The sequence below is a fragment of the Bufo gargarizans genome, chromosome 1 (assembly GCF_014858855.1).
Source record: "Bufo gargarizans isolate SCDJY-AF-19 chromosome 1, ASM1485885v1, whole genome shotgun sequence".
NCBI lineage: Eukaryota > Metazoa > Chordata > Amphibia > Anura > Bufonidae > Bufo > Bufo gargarizans.
In genome coordinates, this window is record NC_058080.1 from 571,743,976 (window position 1) to 571,760,392 (window position 16,417).

The 16,417-nt window shown below is 43.3% G+C and overlaps 1 protein-coding gene across 2 annotated transcripts in view; it reads right to left on the minus strand.

Annotated features, from left to right (window-relative positions):
• ATP6V0A2 (ATPase H+ transporting V0 subunit a2) overlaps positions 1-16,417 on the minus strand; it is a 49,188-nt gene that overhangs the window by 6,409 nt on the left and 26,362 nt on the right. For both annotated transcript variants that reach the window (XM_044275684.1, XM_044275683.1), the window contains exons 8-18: positions 14,547-14,640; positions 13,505-13,717; positions 13,229-13,379; positions 11,965-12,104; positions 10,540-10,697; positions 10,304-10,391; positions 9,137-9,255; positions 6,150-6,363; positions 2,100-2,219; positions 933-1,055; positions 180-297 (exon numbers count right to left, since the gene is read on the minus strand). In XM_044275684.1, coding sequence (XP_044131619.1) covers positions 180-297; positions 933-1,055; positions 2,100-2,219; positions 6,150-6,363; positions 9,137-9,255; positions 10,304-10,391; positions 10,540-10,697; positions 11,965-12,104; positions 13,229-13,379; positions 13,505-13,717; positions 14,547-14,640 — 1,538 coding nt within the window. The remainder of the gene's footprint in view (positions 1-179; positions 298-932; positions 1,056-2,099; positions 2,220-6,149; positions 6,364-9,136; positions 9,256-10,303; positions 10,392-10,539; positions 10,698-11,964; positions 12,105-13,228; positions 13,380-13,504; positions 13,718-14,546; positions 14,641-16,417) is intronic.

The window sequence follows — 16,417 nt, forward strand, 5'->3', positions numbered from 1 at the left end:
ACATAAATATCTGTTACATGTGATACATTATATATAAAGCCAAGTCTCATAATACTTTTTATATCTCCCCTCGTGAAATGTTAATAACATAAGTATAAAATCCTGCCGGACTGCAGATAGGTTACTACGGCTGCTTTGCTAAATCATTTTTAAGCTAGGAATTTGAAGGCAACACTTACGGGCATGAGCCAGGCTTAGAGCCCAGAGACGCAGGTAGGAAGCAGTGTTGGAAATACATCCCAGACAGTATTCGATCGTGTGGATTGCCTGACTCATAAACACCTCAGTCGCATCAAACTGCAAAACAAACCAAGAAAGCAATAAGAATGGACCTCTTCTTCACAGGTTCCGGATTCCATTTGTGGAATCCGGAACAATTGTGTGTCAGGACGGATCCGTTTGCCTCCGCATCGTCAGGCGGACAGCAGCGTTTCGGTGTCTGTCTCCAGAGCGGAATGGAGGTGGAACGGAGGTAAACTGATGCATTCTGATCGGATCCTTCTCTATTCAGAATGCATTAGGGCAAAACTGATCCGTTTTGGGCCGCTTGTGAGAGCCCTGAACGGATCTCACAAACCAAAACCAAAACGCCAGTGTGAAAGTAGCAGACAAAAAATATGAATAATGAATGTGCTGCCGATTTTACAATCTGCAGCATATTTGGAAACACTGCAGATTAAACCCTCTGAATTAAAATGGGGCTAATCCACATGCAGATCCTATGGCAGAAATCAGAGATTTAGCCTCAGATTTTTGCCAAAAATTCCTTGAGATATCCAATGGCGTAAATCATAGATTCAGACTCGGATTTCTGGAAAAAATTTCTTGAGAAATCCGTGTCGGATTTGCCACTAGCATCCTGTGACAATTGTGTTCTGGTGTGAACATGTATATAAAAAGCTGGCAGGTTGGTCCTTTAGTTATTTTCTCACCTCCTCTTTATCTCTTTCTCTCAGAGCTTCATGGCCTGTATGGCTGCCCCCCTCTTCCAAGTCATGCGGTCTGAGTAATGACAGCTCTTCCTCACTTCCATGAGATACTAATGTATATCCTTTCTACAGAGAAAAATAAATGCTGGCGATTAGTAACACAAGAAGGTCCATGAAACCACCAAGGAAGGTTCAAGCCTATTCCTTTATGGTTTATGACAGAAATTGCTACAACAACAAGCTCACAAAAAAGAACACATTTTTAGCAATAAATTTCCTATTACTGCTCCATATTTCCTGCATATCATACAATGAAATATTTAAAGAGGAACCCGGATATAACCTATTCTTTACTCATTTTCTTTATACGAGTGGAGTATTGGAGCATTTCCTTTCTCCAATGCTCCCCCTCCACCTAGCATAGCGAGAAGAAGCCTGGTACGTCACTGACAGCACACAAATAGACCTTCCTGGCGGGTACCACTAGTACCTGCCTCTAAGACAGCTTAGGGCAGCTCTATACAACACCTACCTGTACCGGTGATGTTTCCTGAATCACTGCTAGGCCAAAGTCTCTGACTAGCACAGTGACGAGAACCCAGATATGTCACCGGCAGTAAACAAATAGACCTTCCTGGCAGGCACCACTAGTACCTGCCTCTAAGACAGCGCTATACAACACCTACCTGTACCAGTGATGTTACCTAATTCACTGCTAGGCCAAAGTCTCCGACTAGCACTGTGATGAGTACCCAGATATGTCACCGGCAGTAAACAAATAGACCTTCCTGGCAGGCACCACTAGTACCTGCCTCTAAGACAGCGCTATACAACACCTACCTGTACCAGTGATGTTACCTAATTCACTGCTAGGCCAAAGTCTCCGACTAGCACTGTGACGAGTACCCAGATATGTCACCGGCAGTAAACAAATAGACCAATGCTCCTCTCATATAGAGTAAATGAGTAAAGAAGAGGTTATATACAGGTTGAGTTCTGAACCTGGACAACCCCTTTAATAAAATCCCTATTTCAGCCTGCATTTTCCGACGGACATATGGCTCTGCATTAGGAAATTGGTCAGTGAAATGCTGTTGAAGCTGTAGAAAAAGTGACTCTAACAAAACATTAAAATCGTAAGGTGCGAAAGGTAATAAAAAGCACGCCTACCCTGTAATTCCCAAATGTCTGACCTCCGCGGTGCTGCCAGTACAGGTACAAAGGTTTCCCAAACAGTAGCACAGGAACACAGAGAAACACGAGAACCACCAAGAAAATTTGAAAACCATTCTAAATGGGAAAAAAAAAAAGATTTTCAACTGTGACTTTCTGCGTCCAAAATCACCACCATATAAGGGTCCATTTAGCCGAGACCGCATGTGATTTTACAACACTTCTCAATGCAGTTGTGATTTTTATAGGAGAAACACATTTATTTAGCAAGTTTTACCTATAAAACACACAACTGCATCAAAAGCCCCAGCAAAACCACATGAGTTTTTATCTGTCTGAGTATGCCCCTAAGAAAACACAAAGTTCATGATAAAAACTGCATTTTGTTGTGTTTTCTGTGGCATTTTACGTAGATTATTATTATTATTATTTTTAAAAAATAAAATAGAAGCCTGCTCTAGGTACAGCATTTTTCTTCTTAGTCTTTCTTCTATAGAACGTCAAAAACCACCACTTGAAAGGCAAAAAAAAAAAAAACGCAGAACATTGTTTAAAGAATCCTATCCTAGAACAGTAAAAACATAAATTAAAACCACAAGATTTAAAATATTTTTCGGATACAGTAGTGGTGGGGTTAACAAAAGAATCTGAAAATGAAGAGAGTAGATTATAAAGTCAAGTCTATATTGTGATGGTTGTTGTGCGATGCCTGGAGTGAGCGATTTGTGCAAGGATGGATTCACAAATGGTATAGAAACTGCAAGTCTTAGGGGGTGTTCACACGGCCATATCCGTTTTACAGTTCGCAAATCACGGATCCGCAAAACATAGATACAAGCTGTTTTCCCCATCCGCAGGTACTGCAATAAGTAACAAATGTCTGTCAAAAAGACAAGAATAGGACGTGTTCTATTTTTTTGTAGGACTGTGGAGCGGACATATGGAAGCGGACAGCACAGGTTGGCTGTTTGCATCTTTTGCTCTCCCACGTGATGCGCAAAAAATGCATATTTTGTTGCAGAATTGCTGTGGATGTTACCCTCTGTGATACAAAGGATGAAATCGGCATCTGTCCCTCAACAAAATTTGTAAGACAAGCAGGATTTTGCTCCAGATCCGTCTGTGGTGTAAAATAAGGCCAAGTGTGAATCCATCCCAAGGCTCGGGTAACATCTGTGTTTATAAAACAGGCCCCAAATCGTACGATGGGCACCAGTGGGCCCAATAATCAGGTCTGTCCCTTTCCACCAACACTTCCCTCATGCATGCAGAGAAATCTTTCCCGTCATATATCATAGAATCTGCAATGCAGACTGATGCTGATGTGAACAGAGCCTAAACCCTGGGTCACAAAGTAACAGAAATCAATTATGAAATGATGCTGTGTGCAAACACTGAAGTGAAAGTACCGTATTTTTCGCCGTATAAGACGCACCTAGGTTTTTGGGGAGGAAAATAAGAAAAAAAATATTTTTAAGCAAAAGGTGTGCTGTGGGTTTGGAACTAGGTGGTCTGTGGATGGCACTATTACTGGGGATCTGTGGATGACGGACACTGTTATGGGGGGATCTGTGGATGACGGACACTGTTATGGGGGGATCTGTGGATGACGGACACTGTTATGGGGGGATCTGTGGATGACGGACACTGTTATGGGGGGATCTGTGGATGACGGACACTTATGGGGGGGATCTGTGGATGACGGACACTGTTATGGGGGGATCTGTGGATGACGGACACTGTTATGGGGGGATCTGTGGATGACGGACACTGTTATGGGGGGGATCTGTGGATGACGGACACTGTTATGGGGGGGATCTGTGGATGACGGACACTGTTATGGGGGGGATCTGTGGATGACGGACACTGTTATGGGGGGGATCTGTGGATGACGGACACTGTTATGGGGGGGATCTGTGGATGACGGACACTGTTATGGGGGGAACTGTGGATGACGGACACTGTTATGGGGGGGATCTGTGGATGACGGACACTGTTATGGGGGGGATCTGTGGATGACGGACACTGTTATGGGGGAACTGTGGATGACAGACACTGTTATGGGGGGATCTGTGGCTGGCACTGTTACAGGGGGGGGATCTGTGGATGGCACTGTTATACATGTGTCATCCACAGACCCTCCCAGCCCATAACTGTGCCATCCACAGATCCCCCGCCGCTCCAGTATACTAATATAATATGTCTTATTCAATTAATAGTTATTAAATATGCCTCTTTATTCCTAATAGTACCTTAAATCCTAAGCGCTTCAGTACAATGCCGGCAGGCCGGGCAGCCGGCGCGGCGCGTCACTCACTGACGTCACTTGCCTACGCCGCCTGCTTCATTCATAAAGTAGGCGGCGCAGGCACGTGACATCAGGGAGTTACGCTGCCGCCCGCCCGGCCTGCATTGTACGGATGCGCTTAGGATTTAAGGTACTATTAGGCATAAAGGGGCATATTTAATAACCATTAATTGAATATGACATATTTTATTAGTACACCGGAGCGGCGGGGCGGGCCTTTAGTACAGTGACTGCACCGCCCCGCCGCTATTGCCGGCCCCAGCTCCTCCTCCCAGTCCCTCCCCGAGTCCCCGCTCGCTTTACATCGCTGCCAGGGATGTAAAACTGACTGCATTCGCCGTATAAGACGCAGGGGCATTTTCACCCCATTTTGGGGGAAGAAAAAGTGCGTCTTATACGGCGAAAAATACGGTAAGCGTTTGCACAACGTGACGCCACGACTGAAGGATTTGGGACACGGGAATACTCTTATTTGTTGACACGTGATGGCCGTGCTGAGGATTACAGTGTGAAATCAGTACCAGTAAAGTAGAGGAGATGTTACAAAATATCATGCACACACTGCGGGAAAAAATACACAGAGGAAGTTGACCTGCGGTATAGAACTTAAAGGGACACTGTCACCTGGATTTCACTTACTGAGCTGTTAACATGACCACATCAGTCTTCACGATTTATATTACAACATATTAGTATTACTGCCCTGTGTCTTGTAATTTGTCTATAAAATCGATCTTAGCTCTGGTAACAGCAGGCAGTGCGGGTGGGCGTCGCTCACTCACTGACGTCACGCGCCTGCACCGCCTAGTGGGAGGAGCAGGCGCGTGACGTCAGTGAGTGAGCGCCGCCCGCACTGCCTGCTGTTACCGGAGCTAAGACAGAGTAAGGTATACAAGTAAAGAGTCGCTGATTAAAGTTAAAGTTACTGTTTAGTTTATAAATGTGCTCCTGTGAGCGTCGGGGAGGGGGATCTGTGGGTGTCACTGTTTAGGGGAGGGGGATCTGTGGATGGCACTGTTTAGGGGAGGGGGATCTGTGGATGGCACCCCCAAATATAGAAAACAATATATTGCGATATATATCGCACGTCCTTAAAATTATATCGCAATATAGATTTTAGGCCATATCGCCCACCCCTACCGCAGATGTGCACTTAGCCTAAGGGATCCTTTGAGTGTATGTAGCGATCTGCCTCAGTTTTCCTCTGGCACGGTGCAGAAAACACCAGTGGGGAACTGAAGCTAGAACGGACCCCATAGTTTTCTATGGTATGGTTTATGTCCATCTGGTGCATCAGTTGTGATTCCAGATGTAAAACAGCGCTGGACACAAAAACACTGCATGCCAAGTTTTTCTGTTCAGAACTTCAGTCAAATTTTACATTTGTGTCCAGCTCTGCAAGAAATGAAAAAATATACTGGCTGAACACAACGGATATATGTGCACCCAGGCATAAGAGCTACTGAGTGAGCCGTCAGACAGCTTCTCTGGACAGGGGACAGACCAGCCCCGGGGGGTGCGAAAGCAGATACACAAGACAAACTGTGCAAAGTTTTTGATGAAAACATATTAGGAAATTCAGTTTTACTTCATAATAAATGTCATCATTTTAAAACAATGTCCGCAAAGCTTTACATAGCCTTTAAGAACATACAAAAATCGCGTGCAATCCAAAAATGTAAAATTTGATATTATACTAAAACAGCCATGATTAAAATGAGTAAAAGGTAATGACTGACCTGCCCAGTATAAAGAAGGTAGTTGTTGTCATTCCCAGTAAACATGAACATATTTATGAAGTGAAGAAGGATGCTCGGCGCCGTATTGGATTTTTCTGCAGACCACGCCAGCCACTTAAATACAACCATGAAGACAAGATAACCGAAGATACATATCATGAAGAGGAGCTCGGGGATGAACACTAGAACCAAACTGTACTTCTTCTTAAAGTGCCTGAGAATGCAGAAAATGACATTATTTCAACACATAAGCATGTACACGGAGAACTATGCTGATAAACCACTATATAATACAAAAAAGATAAAAGGCATTTTTCAAAATCATCAGATGCATTTTAGAATCAGCTACAAAGCCTTGTAGAGCTAGCCCAGCTGAATTTAATGATACCTTTCACGCAATTTGTTGCTTCATGCTGGATAAAAAGTACTTTAAATCCATATGCAAATGAGTGGTTAAGTGCACCAAGGGCGTGCCTAAGCCACTCTGTGTGCACTTGCTCCTTCTATATTAGAGGGCCAAAGGTTTAAAAGTAATATCAGGAAGTATTACTTTACTGAGAGAGTAGTGGATGCATGGAATAGCCTTCCTGCAGAAGTGGTAGCAGCAAATACAGTGAAGGAGTTTAAGCATGCATGGGCTAGGCATAAGGCCATCCTTCATATAAGATAGGGCCAGGGGCTATCCATAGTATTCAGTATATTGGGCAGACTAGATGGGCCAAATGGTTCTTATCTGCCGACACATTCTATGTTTCCTATGGCAGCCCCTCCCTCGACTTCTTTTTAACAGAGCAAGACGAGAAGACTATGCAAGTACCTGGCCGTGTCAACCCTAAAGGAGAGGAAGGAGTTGGCTGAGGAAGCACGAGGAGAATCTCCTGCAGACAGACTCCCTTTCAAGTTGCCCTTGAAATGTTCAAGTCGTGGGCACCATACATGCAGATAAAGAGTCTATAAGGGGCAGGAAGTTTGTACTGTGCTGAGCAAGCAGAAATGCTAAAGGAGCAACTTTTTACTCTCAACAATTCAAGATCTTGCCCTGTCAATGTAACCTATTCCAAGCAAACAAAAAATAAAAATGGCCACTGGAGAAGTAGTCTTTAAAAAGGACTCCGAGTGGTATAAAAAAATATAACGGAATGCATATTCACCCACACTGATCCCCTGACGCTCACATTTGTATGCATACCGGCAGTGGTGTACATAGAGAAGTAAGGGCCCCATACAAAGGATCAAACCAGGCCCCCCACACAGGACAGAAGGGTTTCTGCCTAAACCCCTTTCAATGACCCTTGGGCCATTTTTCCACTGCCTCATTTGCGTGTTTTACCCTCAGTTGTGTCTTTAGAGGGTAGAGTCCTGACCAAGTTTTCACCTCCAGTAGAAGAGGAGATAATCCAAACTAAGACTGGGCCCCCTCTTGCCCTGGGCCCCATAGCAGTTCCATGGTCTGCCACTATGGTAGTTACGCGCCTGCATACCAGGTCCCTGCTGCTTTTCTATTTTCTGGTCTGCTCTAGGCACGCAGGAAATGCCTGCCCAGCCAATCACTGGCTGCGTTGGGCACCACTGCCACCAGTGATTTGCCAAGAATACATCTGCAGGCAATGCCTCGGTGTTGAGAGCAGAGCAGGAACTGTAGAGTAGAGAAGACGCAGTAAAGGGTCTGAACAGCAGCGGCAGGGCATCAGTGAGGGTCAGCATGGCATTTTCGTAATTTCACACTACACCTGTAAGTGGGCGATAAGTATAAGAAAGCAGCACTGTGCTACCCCTCTTATATGGTTAAGGAGATGTAGTGTCACATATGTAACCGATAAAACATTTAATATTAAAGGGAGTGTGCAGAGGCTTAAAGAGGTTATGCCAGAATGGGGCGTTTGGGAAAATCCCCACCACTTGGCAGGACCTGTAAAGGCAAACTTCCTTAGGCTACTTTCACACTTGCGTTTGGTCATGGACGGATCCGTTCAGATCATGCAACCGTCTGCATCCATTCAGAACAGATCTGTTTGTATTATCTTTAACATAGCAAGGACGGATGGAGGTCGGAGCCATTTTCTATTGTGCTATAATTGTGTCAGAGAAAACAGATCCGTCCCCATTGACTTACATTGTGTGCCAGGACAGATCAGTTTGGCTGTTTCATCAGACGGACAACAAGACGCTGCAGGCAGCGTTTTGGTGTCCGTCTCCAAAGCGGAATGGTGACTGAACTGATGCAAACTGATGCATTCTGAGCGGATCCTTTTCTATTCAGAATGCATTAAAATGCAAACTGATCCATTTTGGACCGCTTGTGAGAGCCCTGAACGGATCTCACAAAGGGAAAGCCAAAACGCCAGCGTGATAGACTTACCTGCTCCCAGTACTGAATCCTCGCTCCTTCTCCTCCAGGCCTGCGATGCTCTGCTGGGACTCCTCACTGAAAACATCCAGGCTGACCCCACCTGCCATTCACTGGCTGCGGTGGTCACCATCTCCATTTACATCATAACAAATGCACACATGATGAATCCGGTCACCGCTGTGGTCAACCAAATGTTTGGCACCCCACCCTCTACCATTAATGCACAACCCCTCTTAGTACTAATGGCCCATCCTCAGGATAGGTCATCACTATCAGATTGCGGGGGTCTGACTCCCGACTCCCCCCATATATCAGCTGTTGCAAGTGCTGCTTCTGCTTCAAAACCTATGTGCGTGTCATCTCCTTTGTAGAGGTGGCACAGTGTAATTACTACTGCTCTGTTCCACAGCAGGACAGTATTATTATCGCCATTTTTTGTAGATCTCTAAGCAACCCTTTCTGGACAGTCATTGAGGGTTTTTACAGCACTGGAAGACGGACAACCCAGAAGTCAAGGAGGACAGACACACAGGAAATCTTCTAGTAAAAACACTGTCACAAGGGTAAGATAGTGAAATCCTTGTAAGGTGATACGTGGTTATAGTAAAGAATACTTAGATCAATTATATTCACTTACAGATAGTTAAAAGCACTCAGTACTACCCCAAACGTCATGTGTACCACTCCTAGAATAATGGACATCTTCATTTTGAAAGAGTTGAGGAAAGTGAGGCGATTTGATGCCAAATTCCAGATCTTAAAAAAAAATGAAAAAGAAATAAAAACAGAAAGTTAGCACAGCAGGAAGGTGCCGCTAATAATTAACAATAGGATATATCTTTAGAAAAGTGGGATACACGGTCCATAAGGGTACGGCCACGCGGCCAGGTTTCCTGATGCAGTTTTGAAGCTAAAACCAGGAGTGAATTCAAAAAAGAGGAGAAGCCGTATCTGTCCTTTATACTTTCTCCCCTTTTATGATCCACTCCTGATTATGTATAGGATATGCCCCCATTGTCTGATAAGTGTGGGTCCCACACCTACAAGAAGCACGGAGGCGGGAAGAGTTGTGGCTGAAGGACCCTGGGTTTGCCGGTGTCCGTCCACCACCAGGCGCAGCTCCCCGCCTCTCCCATTGACGTGAATGGGAGCGCACCGCTCATGCGCAGCCACAGCTCTCATTCATTTTTATGGGGCCGACGGAAATAGCCGAGCCAGTGCTATTTTCGGCGGCTCCATAGAAATGAATGGAGGGTGGCTGCGCATGCGCAGTGCACCCTCCTCAACTTTCTCTACTCCGTTCTCCTAGCGATGGGATAACCCCTTCAATACAAGGCACTTACTAATGTATTGTGATTGTCCATATTGCTTCCTTTGCGGTCTGGATTAATTTTTTCAACACATTACACACTGCTTGTTTCCATGGTTACTACCACCCTGCAATCCAGCAGTGGTGGACATGCTTGCACACTATAGGAAAAAAGCGTCAGTCTCTTTGGTGGCCGGGACTGTTGTAGCGCACATAGGCTAGTGCTTTTTCCTATATTGTGCAAGCATGACCACCACTAATGGATTGTAGGTGGTCATAACCATGGAAACGAGCAGTGTATAATGTGATATAAAAATGAATCCAGCCAGCAAAGCAGGCAATATGGACAATCACAATACATTAGTAAGTGCCTTGTATTAACTTTCTCTACATGATAAATGCCATTTGCTGAAGTCAGACATCCCCTTTAAAAAGGTACTAGTTTGTAATTAAAAAAATTAAAAAAAATGTACAGATATAACGTAGTGTACTCACTGGATCTATTCCAAAAGGATACACTCCCATGACAACTCCTGTTACATTGGGGTCCAGAGTCAAATACTCACTGGATAAATCTTCTTTACTGGTGCGAAAATAAAATTTGATTAGGACATGCTGACAGATTTCATACATCAATTCTATAGTCTGCTTGCCAATTTAGCAGTTCTACCAAGATGGCCTAACCTTGGCTCCTCCATTCAAACTTGCCAATGTGTATAGGGTATACTTACTCCCAAACTCCTGCTGCAAACATTGCTGAAACGTTCCAACTGGAGCCGAATATGTTCAGCGACTTTGAAAAGCAGTCATTGTAGATAAGCCCGGTATAGACAGAGAAGAGCCCCATCAGCAGAATAATGTAACGTCCCTCAAAAAAGGCCTTCATGAACTATTACAAAGAATAAAATGCTCAAAACTGTATCCATCAACTCACAGACATTACAGCAAGTGTATAGCGATTGTAAGCACTAAGCAGATCTATTTTGCTTAGAATGAAGCTGGGCCAAAGCTGGACACATGGGCGTTCTGCTGGCCGAACGATGGTTCGCCTGACAGTTCTACCTCTCCCGATCCTCTATTACAGATGCATTCTCAGCAGATTGCACATGGAGTTAACCGGAAGAGGGGGGAAAAAGCAGCTTCTTCAAGAATAAAGGGAGCTGAAATCCAACACGCTGATCCATATCTTCCCCACTGAGGGCAGAGTCAGGAGGCCCCATACACTCTGAATCAGCGGGCTAGGCCTAGATCTTGCTGGCCATCCTGTATGGTCACTGCTCAACCCACATAGCCTTCCCACATAATGTACCAACTCGTATTTGGATTGACCTATAGCTGTAATGATTAAAAGTGGTAAAAGCCACACAGGAGGTGACTTATGGCAATGATCTGAATATTTTATATGGATTAATTAGGGATTTAAATTTCCGTTATAAAACATTTTTAATAATGAAAACATACAAAAACGTCCACTGGGGGGAAAAAGTCTTAAGAAAGGGCTCAGAGTGGTATAAAAAAAAGTTATAGGAATCCATAGTCGCCCACATCGATACCCTGTCAATCCTTTTTGGATGCTTTCTGGGTCCCAGCTGCTTTCCACACACAGGAAATGCCTGCCTAGCCAATCACTGGATGCAGTAGGCACTGCTGTTGAGATTAGACCACAAACTAGAGTAGAGGAGACCCTGTAGGCATCCAAACAGGGCGACAGATCAGTGAGGGTCCATTCACACGTCTGTAGAATTTCGGAACGGGTGCGGACCCATTCATTCTCTATGGGGAAGGAATGAATGCGGACAGCACACCGTGTGCTGTCCGCATCCGCATTTCCGGAGCGCGGCCCCGATCTTCCGGTCCGCGGCTCCGGAAAAAAATAGAACATGTCCTATTCTTGTCCGCAATTGCGGACAAGAAAAGGCAGTTCTATGGGGGTGCCGGCCGGGTGTATTGTGGATCCACAATACATTACGGACGTGTGAATGGACCCTTAGAGTAAGTATGGCCTTTTTTTTATTTATTTTGTTATTACAGTTCAAAGCCCTTTCTAAACAGCACATCCCCTCCTTTACGCTAGGACAACCTCTTTATAAAAAAAAAAAATGAAGATATTAAAGAGAATGTTTAATATCTATCTATAAAATAAAGAAACTCCTTACTTCATCTTGTGTGCGTTGTAATTTTGGGCTGTTTTCATAGAGAACCAGAACCAGAGCAAATAGAGACATCAGAAGACCATGTCCAAAATCTCCAAACATCACGGCAAACAGGAATGGAAATGTGATAATAGTGTAAGGAGCTGTTATATGAAGAAACATGCAGGTTGTCATTCTATTTTCCTTATAACATTCAAATACTGGTGCAAAGTGAAGTAATAAAAATTCAAAGCAGTTTCTCATCTTGGCTTTAAAGGGAACCTGTCACCTGGATTTTGGGTATAGAGCTGAGGACACAGGTTGCTAGATGACCGCTAGCACATCCGCAATACCCAGTCCCCATAGCTCTGTGTGCTTTTATTGTGTAAAAAAAAAACAAAAAAAAAAAAAAAAAAAAAAACGATTTGATACATATGCAGATTACCCTGAGATAAGTCCTGTATTTGAGATGAGTCAGGGACAGGACTCATCTCTGTTTAATTTGCATATGTATCAAATCAGGGTTTTTACACAATAAAAGCACTCCGAGCTATGGGGACTGGGTATTGCGGATGTGCTAGCGGCCATCTAGCAACCCATGTCCTCAGCTCTATACACAAAATCCCGGTGACAGGTTCCCTTTAATGGGCTGGATGGGAATAACCCACAGTAAGGGTCCATTCACACGTCCGCAAAATGGATCCGCATCCGTTCCGCAATTTTGCGGAACGGGTGCAGACCCATTCATTTTCAATGGGGCCGGAATGTGCTGTCCGCATCCACATTTGCGGATCCGCCCTTCCGCATCCGTGCTTCCGTTTCCGCAAAAAAATAGAACATGTCCTATTCTTGTCCGCAATTGCGGACAAGAACAGGCATATTCTATTAGTGCCGGCAATGAGCGGTCCGCAAAATGCGGAACGCACATTGCCGCTTTCCGTGTTTTGCGGATCTGTGGCTCCGTGTATCCGCAAAACAGGTTGCGGATGTGTGAATGGAGCCTAAGCCCTGGTCAATGGAGTATCAACGGTCTAGGTACTTCTATAAGTCAGTGCCTGTTACAGACCCTACTAAACGTATAATGATGTGACTGGTAAGAAGAGAAGGTAATGGTATGCTCATCAAGGTGCCACAGCCCTTTCAGCTGATTGTGAGGGGCTCCATTAGCTGACTCCCACTGATCAGATACCAATGTCTAATCCTAAGGAGAGGCCATCAATACCAACGTCACAGAATAGCCCTTTTAAAAAAAATGAAAACGCTGAACAGTCTTAGATATAAAACATACCTGGATTTACTTCTCTGTAGGTCCCAATGCCATATGTATCTACTATGCTCTGAAAGCCAGCAGTGAATTTGTTTGTACGTATTAATGTTGGAGGGGTCTCATTGCTGGGAATGCGGTTTATGAAGGAGGGGATAGAAGCACCGCTCTTTCTCTGTTTAATGAGAACATTCAATGCATCCATCATTTCAGTGTAGAAGTGAATATCAAAACACATCAAATGAATTACATCTGCTCAAAGCTTGTTGTACAGCAAGAAAAAAAGAAAAAACATCTTACCGAGCCTTCCTCAAGAGCTCTTTTGAGGTTCTGGAGATCTGCCACGGGACACCAAACTTCAGCGATTAAGCATTTATTAGTGACATCAAAACTACAAAAATTCAGCACATGGTAAATGGCCTTCATCTTCTTGACCTGGATAACCCAATTGTAGACCAACTCCGAGGCCTTAAAGAGAACTTGTCTCAAATAATCATCCGTCTGGTTTATCACCTACATGAAGAGGTAAACATGCAAAGTTACATGCATCATAGCTGAGCAGACAATATAGACATGTTAAGACCAAGACTTTCACACGAAGAGGTACGGTAACAGGTATTATTGGCATAATCCATTCACAAGGAAAGGACAGCAGAAGACGTTTTTCTTCTCAACTCCTCAGGTAAACTGGACTATGTTGCAGACTGTTCCGTATTGGTAGTAACCAAGCCCTACCACACACTGCCATGATTTTCATTTGATCTTGTTCTAAAGCAGTTTGTAGTAAATGGGCAAAAAGGAACAATTTTCATTTTTCTACCCATTGCATTAAGGGATATTGCCTCCTTCCCTGTACAGCTGAACGCTCTTTCGTGAGACATTAGGTCTAGGCGTGAAGATGTTTTCACTGCCTGGCCCGTCAGTCTTAGCGGTGGTAAAGCAGGCAGGGAGCCGAGCCTTTGGGTGGAACGGCACCATCCTCAGTGCACCCAGGGGCTCATTTACATATTATAGGAGACTGTTTTTCTACACATTGAACCCACATAAGGAAGTGGGACTAAATACATTACATTCAGCACACATCTCAATTCTGGATTCATTATCAGAAATCTGGTGACAAATGCCCTTTAAATGGACAGGATCAGCAATTTCTCATATCCTGGCCACTGCCACAAGCTCAATGTTAATAATGGGTGGTGGAATTTAATTTAACAGCAACAGCACCCACAATAAATTTTCTTTTACATCTTTCATGTCTTCCATACCCACCCCATAAACCCATACTATACCTAACCAATGCATTTTCATTATTAAACAGCAGGCATACAGTAACCATCCTCACCGCATGAAGGTCTTGAATTCTTGTGTTCAGCCCAGATATGATCTCTTGCCGTTCTTCAGAAGAGTTTGGGTAAGGATACATATGACAATGGTAACTGAAAACAAATAAGGAAACATCATTTAGAGGTATTCCCTTAGATACCTGGCCCTAGCATACAGGCTGCGAGAGGTGGTTGGAAACAGTGGCGCAGTGAGCTTTTTCAGTACATTCTACCTCTCACGGTCACCAAGTTTGGGCGAGGTGGCACAGGGGACTCCCGTTTTAAATAAAGGTGCATATACCGTATCTATCAGATATTTATGATATATACTGGAAACTCTGCAATGTCCAATTATATTTATATTTTTTCCTCACTGTATGGGTAGTTTCTATTCACCTGTTGTCCCTAATCATACTTAAAGTAAAAAACTTAAAAAAATATCTACAATTTTAGGTCATCAAAATAAATCTTAATGAAATTCAAATAGGACTCAGCCCTATTTCACCTTAAGGACTTGGCCATTTTTTGCAAATCTAAACCAGTGTCACTTTAAGTTCTGATAACTTTAAAACGCTTTGACTTATCCAGGCCATTCTGAGATTGTTTTTTCATCACATATTGTACTTCATGACACTGGTAAAACGAAGTTAAAAAAAAAATCATTTTTATTTATAAAAAAATACCAAATGTACCAAAATTGTTGAAAAAATAGCAAATTTCTAAGTTTCAATTTCTCTACTTCTATAATACATAGCAATACCTCCAAAAATAGTTATTACTTTACATTCCCCATATGTCTACTTCATGTTTGGATCATTTTGGGAATGATATTTTATTTTTTTGGGGATGTTATAAGGCTTAGAAATTTAGAAGCAAATCTTTAAATTTTTCTGAAATTTTCAAAAACCCAATTTTTAGGGACCAGTTCAGGTCTGAAGTCACTTTGCGAGGCTTACATAATAGAAACCGCCCAAAAATGACCCCATTCTATAAACTACACCCCTCAAGGTATTCAAAACTGATACAAACTTTGTTAACCCATTAGGTGTTCCACAAGAATTAATGGAAAATAGTGATACAATTTCAAAATTTCACTTTTTTGTCAGATTTTCCATTTTAATATTTTTTTTCCGGTTACAAAGCAAGGGTTAACAGCCAAACCAAACAATATTTATGGCCCTGATTCTGTAGTTTACAGAAACACCCCGTATGTGGTCTTAAACTGCTGTACGGGCACACGGCAGGGCGCAGAAGGAAAGGAATGCCATACGGTTTCTGGAAGGCAGGTTTTGCTGGACTGTATTTTTTGACACCATGTCACATTTGAAGCCCCCCCCCCCGATGCACCCCTAGAGTAGAAACTCCAAAAAAGTGGCCCCATTTTAGAAACTACGGGGATAGGGTGGTGTTATTGTTGGTACTAGTTTAGGGTACATATGATCTTTGGTTGCTCTATATTACACTTTTTGTGAGGCAAGATAACAAGAAATAGCTGTTTTGGCACAGTTTTTATTTTTCGTTATTTACAACATTCGTCTGACAGGTTAGATCATGTGATATTTTTATAGACCAGGTTGTCACGGATGCGGCGATACCTAATATGTATACTTTATTTCTGTAAGTTTCACACAAGGATTTCATTTTTGAAGCAAAAAAAATCATGTTTTAGTGTTTCCATAGTTTGAAAGCCATACGTTTTTTGGCGATTACCTTGGGTAGGGTATGATTTTTGTGGGATGAGATGACGGTTTTATTGGCACTATTCTGGGGTGCGTGTGACTTTTTGATCGCTTGCTATTACACTTTTTGTGATGTAAGGTGACAAAAAATTGTTTATTTAGCACAGTTTTTATTTTTAATTTTTTACGGTGTTGCTCTGAGGGGTAAGGTC